Source organism: Sorex fumeus, unplaced genomic scaffold (assembly GCF_029834395.1).
Source record: "Sorex fumeus unplaced genomic scaffold, SorFum_2.1 ptg000036l, whole genome shotgun sequence".
In the NCBI taxonomy this organism is placed as follows: domain Eukaryota; kingdom Metazoa; phylum Chordata; class Mammalia; order Eulipotyphla; family Soricidae; genus Sorex; species Sorex fumeus.
The window spans coordinates 5,469,364-5,485,799 of NW_026606093.1; the positions used below are offsets into that span (position 1 = coordinate 5,469,364).

General features: G+C 53.1%; 1 protein-coding gene across 1 annotated transcript in view; it reads left to right on the top strand.

The window, feature by feature from the left end:
* The window catches only part of SLC6A12 (solute carrier family 6 member 12), a 29,226-nt gene that overhangs the window by 1,750 nt on the left and 11,040 nt on the right, over positions 1–16,436 (top strand). The window contains exons 2-6 of the mRNA XM_056117838.1: positions 355–467; positions 2,105–2,378; positions 11,259–11,393; positions 15,091–15,231; positions 16,345–16,432. Of these exons, the coding sequence (XP_055973813.1) occupies positions 2,159–2,378; positions 11,259–11,393; positions 15,091–15,231; positions 16,345–16,432 (584 nt within the window). The 5' untranslated portion in view covers positions 355–467; positions 2,105–2,158. The remainder of the gene's footprint in view (positions 1–354; positions 468–2,104; positions 2,379–11,258; positions 11,394–15,090; positions 15,232–16,344; positions 16,433–16,436) is intronic.

Below are 16,436 nucleotides of genomic sequence, written 5' to 3' on the forward strand. Positions count from 1 at the left end.
GTTGTTGCTGTTGAAAGAAAAGTGGAAACGAACCCCAAGCTGTCCACTCGGTGTCAGTTTGGGGCTGAGGCTGGCCTCTGGGCTCAGTCCATCACACCCGCCCAGCTCTCCTAGTCGCTTTTTTCTCATTCATCCTTTCCCCTCACCCATGAGCACAGCAGGGCCCCGGAATAGTGGCCTCGGGGCTGGGGCTGCTGAGAGAGCCTCCCTTGGGGACCCTCTTCTCTGGGGTGCCCGGGGTCTCCACCGCAGCCAGCCCTTCTCCTTATCTTCCGCCTTCTGCCTATTTGGTTTCGATCCCTCCACACCTTCGCAGCACCCACCTGAGTCAAAGCCGTTTTTTTTCTCTTCCAGGAAGACTAACTCCCACCTCCCCCACCCCCACGCCCGCCCTCTTCCCAGGAGTTGTGTTTGGCCTGAGATCTCGCTGCACGGCACGTGTGTTGTTGGAAGAGCTGAGAGTGTAGGTGAGTGGACCCGAATCATCACACACCTGCTCCTCTCCCGCCCCGCCACCCAGCCCTGCTTCGCCTCGTTTACGAAACGGGTTCCTTCAGAGCAAGGTGTTCCGTTTCACCAGGGACATTCTGTCGTGTCGATCGCGCTTTGCGCCTAGTGCGGGCCCCAGTGTGAACTTTCGCGTTACCCACAGCGAGTCCTGGACTCGAGCCGGGGTTTCCGCTCTGCTGCCTTTTTATCCCAGGTCTGGAGCTCGTTCATTCATTGCTCTGTTGTTCGCTCATCTCTTGGATTAGGAATCAGGATCCTTCCAGCTGCCCCTCCCAAGCCAGTGGCAGCGTCCACCAGCATTTCCCTTGGGGTCCGACTCCGCTGTTCGCCCAGCCTGGGGCATCTGCCCAAGAGTCCCGTTGGGTCTCAACCTGGCGCCCTCGCCCCTTCTCTCGCCTCGCCCCTGCCCCCACTCCTTACGCCTGAGGCTCGAGGCTGTGACCCGCCCTCTGGGTGCCTCTCCCCTCCTCTTCCCCACGGGCCCGAGTTGGCAGTGGGACCCTCGACACAGGTCCCCAGGCCAGAATTTCACTCCGCCATGCTTGCCCGTTCCGGGGATAACCTGCACCCTCCGAGTCACCTTCAAAACTTTCCATAACCTCAAGTGGCTCCTGCCGCGCCTTTTTCTAGCTCACTTGGGCTTGGGCTGTTGCCTGGGCTGAAAGGACCAACAAGTAAACACAGACTCTTCTTTTCATGAAAAGAATCCCTTGTGTTTCTCTCGGGCTTCGGAGAAGCCTAGAACCCCGGGAGCTCCTGGCCTTCCCGACTCCCCTCAGGTGCCCGGGGAAACAACGTGGGGGTGGCCTCAAGGGGGCTGGGGGCAGGGAGTGGGGTGGGAAGGTGGAGGCACACAGATTCCACCCTGACAGACAGCACAGAGCAGCAAGGTGTCTCCTGGCAGCCGGCCAACAGATGCGAGGCGAGGATGAAGCAGAGACATTTTTCTAGAACTTGAGGGAGTTCAGGACTCTTGGGGGCGTGGAGGGGCAGAGAGAGAGTCTGGAAGGGCAGCGACCTGGGGTGACGGGCAGCGGCGGGTAGGCCTCCCTTTTAAGAGACTCTCTGGGCCCCAGGTCCACCTTCTTCTTTCCTCCCAATCAGATGCCCAGAGCTAGCTGGCTCCCATGTTTACTCTGAGGGGATCGATTGCCCTGGCGCGGGAGTGAGCACACAGCTGCCCGGAGCAGACGAGGCAGTAGCCGGGATCATGCCTGCCCTTTGACCTTCCGATCTTTGGATCCTTTTCGATAGAGAAGCTGGGCACATAGGCCAGTGGGGTTGGTGGTTGACTGAAAAAAAACAAAACTTGAAATGAAAGGTCGCAGGTTTGGGGTTTTACCCCAGTCTACTCCTGTGAGGGCGTCTTTGGTCTTTCCATCTGCGAAGTGGGCACACAAAGATGAGCTTTGGGTGTCATGAGACCCAGGCGTAAACGTCATGGAGAACTGGGGGAGAAAATCAGGAGTGTGGTGATCCGAAGCACCTTCCCAGCAATTTGGAATACGGAAATGCTTTTCTGGCAGAAGGGCGATGTGGCCGGAGAAGGCGTCACGCGTGGGGCGGTGGTGCTCACTCCCTCTCCTCCCTCCAGGCTGGGCCTCGTCCTCCTGCCCCTGCCCAGCGCTGCCGCCTCTCCACCCGGGACATGGCCATGGACGGCAAAGTGGCAGTCCCCGAGGATGGGCTTCCCGTGGTCTCCTGGGTCCCCGAGGAGGGAGAGAAGTCGCACCGGGAAGGCCAGGAGCAGGTGAAGGACCGGGGCCAGTGGACCAACAAGATGGAGTTTGTGCTGTCAGTGGCCGGGGAGATCATTGGGCTGGGCAATGTCTGGCGGTTTCCCTATCTCTGCTACAAAAACGGAGGTGGTGAGTTCACTTTGAGGTAGGCCTGGTGGGGAGAGCTGTGTCCCGACAGCCGCTCAGGGCCTTCCCAGACGCAGTCTGTTAAGTGGAAGGAGGCTGGAGTGGACCTGGAGACCGGCGGGGAGTTCTAGCTCTTCCGTTAACCTCAGTGTGCCCCTCTGTAGAATGGGGGCGTGCCTCCCCGGGGTCCAGAGAGCATTACGTGAGGAAATGTGCCACATTGAGGAGTCTGACTTTTAAATCTGATTTTTTTTTCTTTTTGGGTCACACCCAGTGACGCACAGGGGTTACTCCTGGCTCATGCACTCAGGAATTACTCCTGGCGGTGTTTGGGGGACCACATGGGGTGCCGGGGATCGAACCCGGGTGGGCCGCATGCAAGGCAAATGCCCTACCCACCGTGCAATCGCTCCAGCCCCATAAATTTGAATTATTTTTATTGATTGTTATTTTGGTGTGGAGTGATGTCCAGCGGTGCTCAGGGCTCACTCCTGGCTCTGCGCTCAGGAACCACTCCTGACAGTGCTCAGGGACCACTCCTGGCAGGGCTCAAGAGACCGTATGGGGTGCCAGGAACGGAACTCGGGTCTGCTTCATGGGAGGCCAGAGCCTTTTCCCCTGTACTATCTCACCAGCCCTGAAGCTGACTTTTTAATAAGCTCCTTTGTTACTTGAAACAAATGTCAGTAGGTAGAATGTATTTATCCACTCAACTAAAATGATTATATTTTTTAAAATAAAATTTTATTGTAGTCATATTGACCTAGAACATCTTGGATGCAGACATACAGCATTATAATATGTTTTTTCTTTTTGGGTCACACCCAGCAATGCTTAGGGGTTAAATCTGGCTTTGCACTCAGGAATCACTCCTGGCGGTGCTCGGGGGACCATATGGGATGCTGGGAATCGAACCCGGGTCGGCTGCGTGCAAGGCAAATGCCCTCCCCGCTGTGCTATCACTCCAGCCCCAGCATTATAATTCTGTATCTGCAGACACCCTGTTATGATCATGATTAAGGAGTCTGGTCTCCATCCATTGCTGAACACCTGACCCACTGCCCCCTAACCCCCAAGGCAACCAACGTTAAGATCTCTGTATCAAAGAGTATGTTTTGTTTGTTTGGTTGCTCTCTTGATGTGAGCAAAATCATGTAACTTTTGTTTTCCTCCCCTCTCGTTAATTCCCACTGGTGTTGTTGAAAAATGGCCAGATTTCATCTTTTTCATAGCTGACTGGCTTTGCCTCTCTTAGTTCTGCCACATCTTGTTGACCCGTGGATGGGCAGGGAGTTTCCTGGGCTATTAGAAACAGCGCGCAATGAATACGGTGGGCACTTCTCACTTAGTGTTTCGTGTTCTTCAGATAGAGCCTCGGAGGCTGGGTTGTATGGGAATTCTGTTTTAAAGTTGCAGAGGAATCCCCGCAGTACATTCCCGTAAGACGGTGGGCACATCTTTCTCGCATTTGCTGCTTGCCTTTTCTGTTTGCTTTCTTGGCCACACCTGGCAATGCTCAGGGGTTGCTCCTGGCTCTGCCCTCAGGAGTCACTCCTGGTGGTGCTCAGGGGACCACACGGGTGCCAAGGACTGAACCCAGGCCGGCCGCTTGCAAGGCCAGAGCCTTGTCCACTAGTCTGTCTCTCTAGTCCTGTTGCTTATCTCTTCGAGACAGGCCGTTCTAACAGGGGGGAGGCGAGACCTCGTTGTGGTTGACTTGCATTGTCCCAACAGGAAGTGCAGAGAACGTGTTTTCGTGTGCTTAGAGCTATGATTTGTTTGTCTTCTTCGGAGAATACACCTTTTCATGTCGTCCATGCATTTTAAAGGCAGGTTTGTTGTCGGTTGAGTTGTATGTGTTCTTTATGTTTTGGATATTAATCCCTTGGCGAATTTTTGCTTCACAAATATGTTCTCTCATCCACGTATCATGGGCCTACCTTGTGCTAAGAACTGTTCCAAAGGCAAACAAGAAAGTATTCTGTGTCCGGAAAGAATTCTGTGTGTTATTTCTTACGTGAAGGGTAGCAAGGATAACAGTCGCAGACAAGCAAGTAAAAGCACAGTATGTCAAAAGGTGCCGAGTGGAATGACGAACAGCAGAGTAGGAGGGAGGAGAAGAAAACACTGGGTCAAGGGGTGGAGGGTGGCGGGGAAGGGATTTGAAGTGTGAGATAGGAGCACCAGGGCATGTCTCGTTGAAGGGGTCGCTTTTGAGCAAGACTTGAAGGAGGTGTCTTATGGATACTGGGTGGAGAACATCCAATGAGACCAAACAGCAGGTGCAAAGTTCCTGGGGTGAAAGTGCACTTGGCATATTCGCAGAGCACAGGGCACGGGCAGGCAGCGCTGGGCTCAGGAGACACAGGAAGGCCGGTAGAAAACGAGATCAGCGAGCTAGTAGGGCTTGGCTCTTGATGTCAAATCAGCTGTGCTCTGACTTGAACAGGGGCAATTAAAGCATTTTGATTTAAAAAATTGCATTGCAGGGACTGATTATTTCAGTGTAAAAAAAAAAGAACCCCCTCACAATTTTATGCTGATCGTCAGTACTGGTTACAAAGCCAAGCAAGGGCATGGGGTTGGGGAGGTGGCGAGCAATCTTGCAGAGTAGCGTGCAATGGCTTTTGGTGCACCCTCAGAACGGCGCGGCTGTGGCTGCTTGATGTTAAAGCGTCTCATCACGCCCCACCAGCAGCCACTGCCCTGCCCTGCCCCTGCAGGCCCCGAACCACCCCTAATCTACGCTGCCATTCCACATTAAGGGAATGATTCACTGGGCATGAAGCCTGCTCCCTTGACTTCCCTTCTTCCCTCCCCTCCCCTCCCCTCCCCTCCCCTCCCCTCCCCTCCTTTCCTTTCTTTCTGCCACATCCAGTGGTGCTCAGGCTTACTCTTGGCTCTATGCCTAGGCATCATTCCTGGCAGTCAGAGATTAAACCCAGGTCAGCTGCATGCAAGGCAAATCCCTTTCCTGCTGTACTATGAGTCTGTGGTCAGGCTCATTCCTGCCTTTAAAGAGGGACATTTCATTCTGGAGGCCTCTACATGTCAGTTGTGGGAGTGCAAATATTTTTTCTTTATGGTATTGACTCTCTCTCTCTCTCTCTTTCGCTTAAATTTCCTAAATAAAATTATTTACCTCACTGAAAATAAGTATATAACTTTAAATGTATAAGTGTATGTATAATACCTTTATTCCTCTTGTGAAATTTTTATTAGGTATTAGGTACATTCCAGAAAGCTAAGAAGAAACATGCCCTTTTAAAGATGGGGCCAGAGTGATAGTACAGCAGGTAGGATTCTTGCCTTGTTCACGGCTGACCCCAGTTTGACCCCAGTGTCCCCCAAGCAACTGCCAGGAGTGATTTCTGAGTGCAGAGCCTGGAATGACTCCTGAGCATCACCAGGTATGCCCCAAACCGAAATAAATAATGAGCACTGTTACTTATAAAGTCCACCTAAATGCTATTTCTATCTAATTCAACAAATATTTCCTGAGCATCTATGATGCACTTTTTCTTCTGTATGCAAATGCTAATAGTTATTAAGGGCTGGGGAGATGACTCAAAGGATTGGAGCCCAGGGTATGCATGCTAGAGCCCCGGTCTTGATTCCTAATACCACATGGTCCTCTGAGCACTGGCCACTATAACTTCCCACCCCGCCCCAACCCAAACCAAACCAAACACTGTCCTCCTGTTGTTCATTGATTTGCTCAAGCGGGCACCAGTAACATCTCCACTGTGAGACTTGTTGTGACTGTGTTTGGCATATCGAATATGCCACGGGGAGCTTGCCAGGCCCTCCGAGAGGGGCAGAGGAATCGAACCTGGGTTGGTCACATGCAAGGCAAATGCCCTACCCGCTATGTTATCTCTCCTGGCATTTTTAACACCAGAGTCTAAATGAAGCAGGGGATTCTAACCAGCCATTACTAGTCTTTAAGATCTATGAAGGGTAGCCGTGAAGGTTCAGAAATTCATGATCTCAAACATGTTTTTTTAAAAAACTTTCAGGCCACACCCACAGTGCTCAGAATTCACTCCTGGTGTGACTTGGGTGAACATGTTGGGTGCTGGGAACTGAACCCAGGTCAACTGCACACAGGGCAAGTGCCTTCCCTGCCGATCTAGCTCTCTAGTGTTTTATTATTATTATTATTATTATTATTAAGGTTTGGCGGCTGAAGCATATATAGCACAGTGGGTAGGGCATTTTCCTTGCACGGGGCTGGCCTGGCTTCAATTCCCAGCATCCCATATGGTCCCCCGAGCACTGCCAGGAGTAATTCCTGAGTGCAGAACCAGGAGGAACCCCTGAGCATCGCCGGGGGTGACCCAAAAAGCCAAAAAAAAAAAGTTTTGTTAAACATGCTCGTACTCTTTATTTTTGCTTTCTTTGTTTTTGAGGCCACAACCAACAGTGCTGGGGGGCAATTCCCAGCCCTGTGCTCGGGGTTTACTCCCAGTGGTGCTCAGGGGACCATGCGGTGCTGGAAACTGACCTCACGCTTCACGCATGCCTCCATGCACTCAGTTTATTGCAGTATCTCTCTGTCTCAGCTTCTTTGTTTTGGACAATTTAGTCATGGAACTATGTAGGAAAATGACATCACAGATTATGTTAAATGTCATTTTTTCCTTTCCTTAGGCTATAATTGTGCTAACTCAGTGGAGGAAGAGATTCTGTTTCTTTTTCTTTTCTCTTCTCTTCTTTCCTTTTCTTTTTTTGGTTTTGAAGCTGAACCTCGTGGTTCTCACGGCTTACTCCTGTTGGGTCTCAAGGGACCATATGGGGTGCTGAGAACCAAACCTGTGCTGACCCCGTGCAAGCCAAGCTCCCTCCCGCAGTGCTATCTCTCCAGTATGACCAACACTCAATGTGGACAGAGACATTAGCAGTTCTGGAGGAAAACAATGGGCAGAGAGGATAAAAATATTAAAGGTTCACGATCACGACCATCCTGTTGTTCGTCGATTGCCTCCAGCAGGCCCCAGTAACGTCTCCTTCGTCCTAGCCCTGAGATTATTTAAAAAGTGCCATATTCAAGGCTCTTTCAGGGTTAGGAGAATGAGACCCATCAATGTTACTGATATTTGGCATATTGGGTACGCCCCAGGTAATTTGCCAGACTCTGCCATGTGGGCAGGTTACATTCAGTAGCCAGCCACTTTGTCCAAAGTAAGAATGAGATAATAAGATGTCGTGCGGCCGCAAATGTGGCCGTGTGCTTCCAGGAGCTGGGTTTTATAGTCTCTGGGGCTTGGCCGTTGATGGGATTAAATGGCACCAGTTGGTGGGTGTGACCCCTGCCTACTGGATTATGGAGGATCTGGGTGGAGGATGCTCAGCCCCAATCCGAGCAGGCTTGGAGATCTCAGCCCCGGGACCTGCATGCCTTTGTTCCTCTGCCGGTACCTTCATGCGTGTGGAGAGTGGTCTCAGCATGGTGGTGTCTGGTTCTGGAGGTCTTCGGCTGCTGGAACCCTGGTCGGGGCGGGGAGGGAAACTCAACCTGCTCCCCTCCAAGGGGCCCTGGCGAGGACAGCCAGGCGCGGGGGCAGGAGACTCTGCGCTGTTCTCTTCCGGGAGCTGGGTTTTATAGTCTCTGGGTCTTGGCCGTTGATGGGATTACATGGCTCCATTAATTAAAGGTTAATGAACTAATAATGAACTAATAAGGAGAACTTGGTTCTGAAAATAAAAATGGGGGAGACATTAAGTTAGATTGGAGAAATAGTTCACTCCTAAAGATACTTTGGTAATTTTCTGAGTTTTCAGATCATTTGTGTAAAGGTTGGGAAAGAGGACTTGGCAGGGATAAAAAAAAAGTATATAATTTTATTTATTTGTTTATTATGTCTGGTGCCGGAGATCAAATCCCAGGCTCACAGGCACAGAGCATGAGCCTTATTCACCACTCAGCCGCACACCAGGCCCAGAGGAAAGAGATCGGAACAAGTCTTAAGTCGTGGGTCCCCTGCACAGAGCCCTGTGGGGCATAGTTTTGCTGCCTGTATGCACAGCCTGGGCAGAGGTCAGGAGACTGGTGGATCAGGTTGACCGCCCAATGCCAGGCTTCTGAGAAGTTCCCTGGAGGGTTACGGTGTCTGATGTAGCAATCGCACATTGGAAATACAAGGAGGAGGCCAAGAGCAGAAGAAACCCCTAGAGTTGATCTACAGCCAACCTCCACCCACTGCCCACTAAGGCTGCCCGTCCACAGGGGACCAGGCCTAGGGAAGGACCAGGCTATCAAGGTTTCCCTGACTTCCAGGGTGCAGAAGACCCCACTGTACAGACAAAGCTGAAGCCACCTCCTTCATCCTGTGAGGGTGGTGGGTTGCCCTAGCTAGGGACGAAAGTCAGAGAGATAGCACAGGGTCAAGGCATTTGACTTGCACACAGCTGACCCCAGATGGACCCTCAGCACCGCCGATGGTCCTTCAAGCACCGCCAAGTGTGAACACAGAGCCAGGAGTAAGTCCTGAGCACTGCTGAGTGTGGCCCCCAAACAAATAAAGCAGAGATAGCAGAAAGGATAGAGCATGAGGTTCTGTGGGTCACATGCCCCCCCAATAACATGCCCTATGGGGCATCCCCCATCTGCATCTTTTCTATCAAATATTCCCCACCCCCCTCCCCAGCATCTTCCCAGTAACCGGCCATTGAAAGCCACAGTTGCAGTTATTGGCACTGTGCTTACTCCTGCTCTAGCTTGGCTCTGGACACACAAGCGAACCCAAATGAAAAAGGATTTGAGGACCAAGTGGTGAGTTTTGGCCTGGGTGTGTCTCCCCAGGGGCCCAGGACACACTAGCCTCCCACGCACTGCTGGTGAGGATGCAGTTTGGAAGGGCATTGTGGAAGGGGGCGTCATTCATCTCTCTGGAAACTGCTCTTACACCACTGGTGGAAGCAACCCAAATGTCTGTCCATGGGCGAAATGGACAAACGGTATGTGGCATAGAGATAGCAGGGGTGATTACTTAGTGTCACAAAGGAGTCTCGTGCCTGGGCCTCGCCAGCTGTGCTCAGGGATCTCTTGACTGACTCCAGGGACCGTAAAGAGTGCCGGCGATTCGATCCGAGTTGGGGCTGTGTGCATGGCAAGCACTCTACCCACTGCACTCTCTCTCCATCTGCCAAAGGAGGCTAATTCTGACTGTAATGTGCACAGATGAATCGCCAAGGCAGTAAAAGTGAAATCAGCCAGACCCAAGAGGACAAGTACCAGTTGACTCCATTCCTCCAGGGTACCTAATAGAGGCTAAGTAGCAGAGACAGAGGAACGGTGGATGTTAGCTGCTGGGGAGAGGGGGAAGTGGGGAGTTACTGCTTAGAGCATGAGGCTCCACTGGGGAGAATGAGAAGTTCAGGCGACAAACGGCGGTGCCTGTTGCATAAAAGGGTGAAGGACTGAAGGCCAGTCAAGCTGTTCTCTGGAAATGGCTCTTTTTGTGTCATGGTCCCGGCCCCTCCCTCCAAGCACAAAAGAATGTGTACAGAGCAAACAAATCATCATACTCTCGCACTCTCAGAGCTAGCAACTCCTCTACTCAAAATGCCCAACGAGGAACAGATCCCCACACTTGCCCAGCGCTGGGGCCAATGGCCTTCGTCGCAGTTGAGTTTCTCAAGAAGCCAGCGAGGGCGCTGACATAAAGTGGGACCCGGAAGGTGGATACCGGGCAGCCGTATGAGGCCATGGAGGCGCGCACAGCCAGGAGGACAGGTTTAAGTACACATCTTCCAGGGGCTGCCAAGTGCTAAAGAGCCAGTTCTGAGCTCGGCCCAGCAAACGTGTGCGTGTGCTTGTGAGAATACGGGAGAAGTCGCCCATGTTTTTCTTTCCCTCTTGAGAGTCATTCCACTATCTCGGCTTAAAGCAGACTCAGGCTTTGAATCCTCAGGCTGCTCTCGTGGCTCTTGTCTATCAAGTGGGGGCAGCAAACAGGGGCTTGTTCTGTGAGGATTTTAAGGTTGGCAACCCCTAGGAAGAGCTAAGGGTCAGGTGTGTGCAATTGACAGTAAAGCTGCTGCCTGGTGAGGGCTTCTCGAAGCGAGGTTTGTATCGGTGTGATGAAGCCGTGTCTGCGGGCATCCGGCCGCTTCAGTTCCCTTCTCACGGGACCTCCTGGCTGTCTGTAGACGTGGCCTCCCTTGGGGCCCTGGAGGATAGAGCCCATCCACAAGGCTTCCGAACCCCCGTTCCAGGGAACCTGCCTGAGCCAGGAAATGGCCTTTGCCACTAGGAACCCGGTTCGGACCAGGGCCTTGGGGGGTGGGGGTGGAGGGGAGGAAGCCACTGGAAAATAACTCAGAGAGAAAATGACTTTCTTCTTCTTTCTTTGTTTTTGCTTGGGGGACACACCCAGTGGCCAGTCATCATCCAGTGATGCTCAGGATTTACTCCCAGTAGTGCTCAGGGGATGATATGGGATGCCAGGGACTGAATCCAGGTTGGCCGCATGTGAGGCAAGCTGTCATATTTCTCCAGCCCCTGAAAAATGTTTTTTCCCCCCTAAGGTGTTTTTGTTTTTGTCTAACATGTAACAAACTCGATAACTTAATAAGCACATTGAATTATGCAGAACACATGTTTTGGTTCCAAAAATAATAAATTTACGAGATTTGTGAAGTGCACTGAGAAAATAAATAGCAGAACATCTTAGATTTCAACCTAAATTCTCACTCCCTTCCTCTCAGAGGTCTTTCTCATCCCCAGACTAGGAAATTTTGGCCCATCCCTGCTCCCAGACAGGAGTGATCCCTGGGAAGTGGGGGGAAGGGGTAAGCCGGATGGCGGGTTCCAGGACTCTGGGGAGGGGGTGCCTTGGGGGCTGGAGGGCTCAGCCTCTACCTCCCTCTACTTTGCAGGAGCCTTCTTCATTCCCTACTTCATCTTCTTCTTCACCTGTGGCATTCCACTCTTCTTCCTGGAGGTGGCCTTGGGCCAGTACACCAGTCAGGGGAGCGTCACAGCCTGGAGGAAGATCTGTCCCCTGTTTCAGGGTGAGTACTCCCCATCATCATGCTCTTCCCGGAGCCCGGGATCACCCATCCCTTCCTTCCAGTCCTGCAGCCTGTGTTGGAGAGGACCTGGGAATAGGCTTCAGACAGACATCCATGGCAAGGGGTGGGGAATGGCGATGGACCCTCCTTAAAAAGGACAAAATTGGACTGCAGAGAGGGTACAGCAGGTAAGGCACTTGCCAAGCCAGGTTTGCTCCCCAGTACCCCATGTGGTCCCCCAAGCACTGCCAGGAGTGATCCCTGAACACAGAACCAGGAGTAAGCCCTGAGCACCACCGAGAGTGGCCCCAAAACACAAAACAAGAAGGACAACATTACAAATGCAGCACGAGCTGCAGAGCATGGGAGACGCGTTTCCTCTTTGCCAGCTCCATGGCAAAGATGTGGCCTGGTTCGAGAGCAGAGCCGGCCGCGGAGAGGTCTCCAAAGTAGGTGATGAGTGTGACAGCTGCGGCGATGTTGAAGATCCCTGAAACTCTTCTGTGTGGCAGGGCTCAAGTCAGCCCTTTGCACGCCTTTCCACATCAGTCCCTCCAACAATAATGCTCTTTCTGTGTGCACGATTTGAACCTACTCCCTGAGCTGAAACTTCATGCTCTTAGGACGTAATTATTAGGTCTCTTAGGACTTAATAATTAGGACTCGTAGAACAGCCCTGCCCTCTCTCAACCTGGTAATGAGTGAGTAGCTTGGGGTGTCCTTCCCCAACACTCTCTTCCTGCATTGGACCAGTCCTCTGGGGGTCCCACTGTAGGAAACCCGATGCTGGAGGGTGTCTCATAGTCTTGGAAAAGTTCTTGGCACCTGTGAACTAGAGGTGGGGTTCTTCATTCCAGGTCCTCAGAGGACCCCCAGGATTAGACTTGATTTCTTGCCTCACTCTGAAACTCCAGGCAGAGGTGGGCATACTGGGGCAACACTGGGTCCCCAGCTGGCTGGAAGCCTGGACAGTGCACAGTGCACGGGGTGTGTGAGGCAGAGAATCTAGCACAGTGATGATTTATTTGGGGACCTACAATGAATCCCTGGGGAGCAGGGCTATTTGGCCCACCCAAGTCTGCTCATTTTGGACAAACTTGCAGGCTACCGAATGTAACCTGCCCACATGGCAGAGTCTGGCAAACTGCCCGTGGCGTTCCCAATATGCCAAATACCAGTAACAATGATGGGTCTCATTCTCCTAACTCTGAAAGGGCCTTGAATATGGCACTTTTCTAAAAATCTCAGGGCTAGGACGAAGGAGACGTTACTGGGGCCTGCTCGAGGCAATCCACGAATAACAGGATGATCCTGATCGTGAATGAATCCCTGCTCATTTCTTCTGTGACTGCAGCCAAGGCACAATTCCTGGGGGTTCTGTTCCAAACCCCTGAAGGTGCCCAGCAGTGCTCGATTCCTTGGGCTCAGCGAGCCCAGCAGTGGCAAGGGCTGACCTCTCAGGGGTTCAGGCACCAGGGCTTTTAGCCCTTCTAGGCCTGGACGCTCAGCATCAGGCTCAGGCAAGGCGTGTGCTTCTATACTGGCATGATTTATTTGGGGACCTACAATGAATCCCTGGGGAGCAGGGCTATTTGGCCCACCCAAGTCTGCTCATTTTGGACAAACTTGCAGGCTACCGAATGTAACCTGCCCACATGGATGAGGATACAAACGACCTGCCTAAATTCCCGCCCCCTGTCCCGCCCCCCACCTTTGTTCTATTTTCACCGTGCCAGGAGCCTGTGCCCAGCTTGGACACAGGAAACACTGCCGTATTCCCTCATACCCACCCTAACTTACACCCAGGCCCTTGTCGCTACCCTATACCTTGGCCTGCAGGCAGGGCCATCCCCTGCGCTCGCCCCGCCCCCTGCACTCGCCCCGCCCCTTGCACTAAGCCCCGCCTCGCACCGAGCCCCGCCCCTGAGCCATGCCCCGCCCCTGAGCCCCGTGCCTGCCCCGCCCCCTGCGCTTGCCCCGCCCCTTGCACTAAGCCCCGCCCCGCACTAAGCCCCGCTCTTGAGTCATGCTCCGCCCCTGAGCCCCCTGCCTGTTCCGCCCCCTGCCTGTTCCGCCCCCTGTCTGTTCCGCCCCCTGTGTTCGCCCCGCCCCCTGCACTGTGCCCCGCCCCACACTAAGCCCTGCCCCATCCATGCCCCGCCCCTGAGCGCCTGCCCCGCCCCTGGAGGTAGGTAAGGGTGTTTTTTTTCTTTTCTTTTGTTTTTATAGTGAGACATCATGAGGTACAGTTGCAGACTTACACATTTTTGTGCTTGGGTTTCAGTTATACAATGATCAAGTACCCATCCCTCCACCGGTGCCCATTTCCCACCACCACGGATCCCAGTATCCCTCCCACCCCCCACCCCCCATCCTCCCCATCACACCCTGCCTCTGTGGCAGGGCATTCCCTTTTGTTCTCTCTCTCTTATTGGGTGTTGTGGTTTGCAAAGGAGGCAATGGGTGACGATCATGTTTGGTCTAGAGTCTACTTTCCGCATGCCCTTCGGGGTTTCGCAGCACAGCGCGTTCTGGCGGCCACGGCAGAACAGTGACCGCCTGTTTTGGTGTTTGGGTGTCTGCACGGGTGTTGTGTGTGCACGCTCTAAATACGCCGTGGTCAGCGGCCAGCTCCTCGGTCCTCAGCAGCCCCAGCCTTCTCCCCTCTGCTGCCAGAGTCTTTGGGGAAAGGTCGGTCTCGAGGAGTCGCAGAGCGCCCCCAAAGCAGGAACAACCTACCTGGCTCCAGCTGCCTTTTCCAGGCCCGCAGGGACAGTCAGGGTGGGCTCATCTGATATAGACTGTGGGGGTGGTGTCGGCGTTGACCTTTGACTCTGCGTTTGCTCCTTAAATAGCCCAGGAGCTTGGACTGGCACGTGCCCAGCTAAGTGCAGAACCCACGGGCTAGCCATAAAGGGGGTGTCGGGGAGGAAAGAGGGGCGAGGGGGATTCCTCCTGGTCCTCCCTGGCTGCCACAGCAGGACCAGCAGCCGCCCTGGCAGCGGGCTGCCTTCCCTTGCTCCCTCCTTCCCGCCACTGGTTTCCTCCAGGATGATGCTCAGAGACTGAGGCTGGGCCCACACTCTGGGCTGGCGCAGTGCTCGGCTCCAGGCTGCTCCGCCCTCTTCCAGGACGCCTTCTTGGACTTGTTCGGTCTGATTCTTCCCAAGTTTCCTCCACTCCCTCCTGTGTTCTTTCTGCCCCTAGCTCTTTGTTTGTCTTGAAAAAACCATGTCAACAGACAAAAGAGAAAGAAAAAAGAGACCTTGATAAGTTTCAAACCTGAGGTCCTATCACCAAGATAGGGACCTTGATTTCTGTGGCTTTTTCGGGTTTGGGGTTCACACCTGGTGGTGCTCAGGGGCTCTTCCTGCTGTGGGTTTTATGGGGTCCATATAGTTCGCTTTTGAATGATCAACCTTTGAGAATTTCTCACATATGTATGTAATCATAAGTAATACATATATCATATGTGTTATACATATAATGTGTATGAGAAAAGTTACATAATGACAAAGAATGCATAGGGTAGTGCTCTGTAAACCTGCTTTCAGAAGACTCTGCTGGAAATTACTTCTCGTACCAACAGACAAACCCCAAGTATCAAGGCCCACTGAGCCCACTGCGGTGGCTATCTGCCCTTTCTCCAGCTTACACTAACCCTCTTGTTCTCCCTGTCCCTTCCCGCCTCTGGAAGGCATCGGCCTGGCGTCTGTGGTCATTGAGGCCTATTTGAACATCTACTACATCATTATCCTTGCCTGGGCTCTCTTCTACCTGTTCAGCTCCTTTACCTCACAGCTGCCCTGGACCACCTGCAACAATTACTGGAACACAGGTATCTCCTGCAGCCTGGGGACAGGGCCTGCCCCTCGGGCTGGGTTCAGGTGGCTGGGATGGTGAGCAGTGATGGTGCGTGTGCCAGAACTTGTTTTAGAGTTGTGCCAACTCCCCCCTTCTGAGGGATCTAGAGGGACTACCAACAGGAGAACCCCAAACCCAATGAACTGTGGGTGGGTCATAAAACTGCTGGAGGTTATCATCACTCAGGCTTATTGTTCAATGTTTATTGTGCACCCACTATGAGCTCAGCACCATGGCAGGTGCAAGAGATCCAAGGGTGAGCCCCATCCCTCCCAAGGGTCTAGTGGCAGAATGTGTATATGTGTGTATGTGTGTATGTGGGGTATCTCAAGTGGTGCTCAGGAGGCCCAAGGGCTGCTTCTGGCCATAGTAAACTGGGTTTGGTGGTTCAGTGCTAGGGCACGAGGCTGTGCTCCCCACCCTGCCCATCACAGAGATATTGGGGGCCACAAGGGCCACCCTGATGATACTAGTGGATCTCCAGGACCGCATGTAGTCGTTCTTGGGATGCCATGTAGTGCTGAGGGCTGAACGTGGTTGGGAACATGCCTTACGCACACCCTAGCCCCTGTAGGATCTCCCCGGCCCCAGAAACAAAGTTGATGGGACAGTGACATATTGTGATGGGTAGAAGAAATAGAACAGCAACAATATGTGGGGTGTGAGGGAGGGGTGGTAGAAGTGTTAGCTGAGACCTGACAGGTGAGGAAGGGCCCTGGGGACAGCAAGGGGAGGTGAGCATACAAAGATTCAGTCCGTTGAGAGGAGGGAGAGATGATGGTTTAGGGGTGGGCCATCCACGTGGGGACAGAGTGCACTGAGTCTGGATGGCGTCAGAAGTTGAGGGGAGGCTGAGAGTCACATGATCCTCTGGAAGAAGAACAAGGTGGGGCACACGGGAAGGGGCCTGGCCCACGCACTCTGAGAAGTCAGCTCGGGGAGGGGGGGGTGTTCCAAAGGCAGCTCTTGGGAATGAGACCTCCCAGGTTGCAGGTGGAGGCTGGGGGTGGGGATGGGGGACAAAGGGGGGGAAGGGCCTCTTGTCATCTTGTCCTTGACTGTCTGGACCCAACCTTGTCCCCAACAGAGCATTGCATGGACTTTCTGAACAAGTCTGGAGCCAGCTTGGCCGCCTCTGCTGAGAACTTCACCTCGCCGGTCATAGAATTCTGGGAGTAG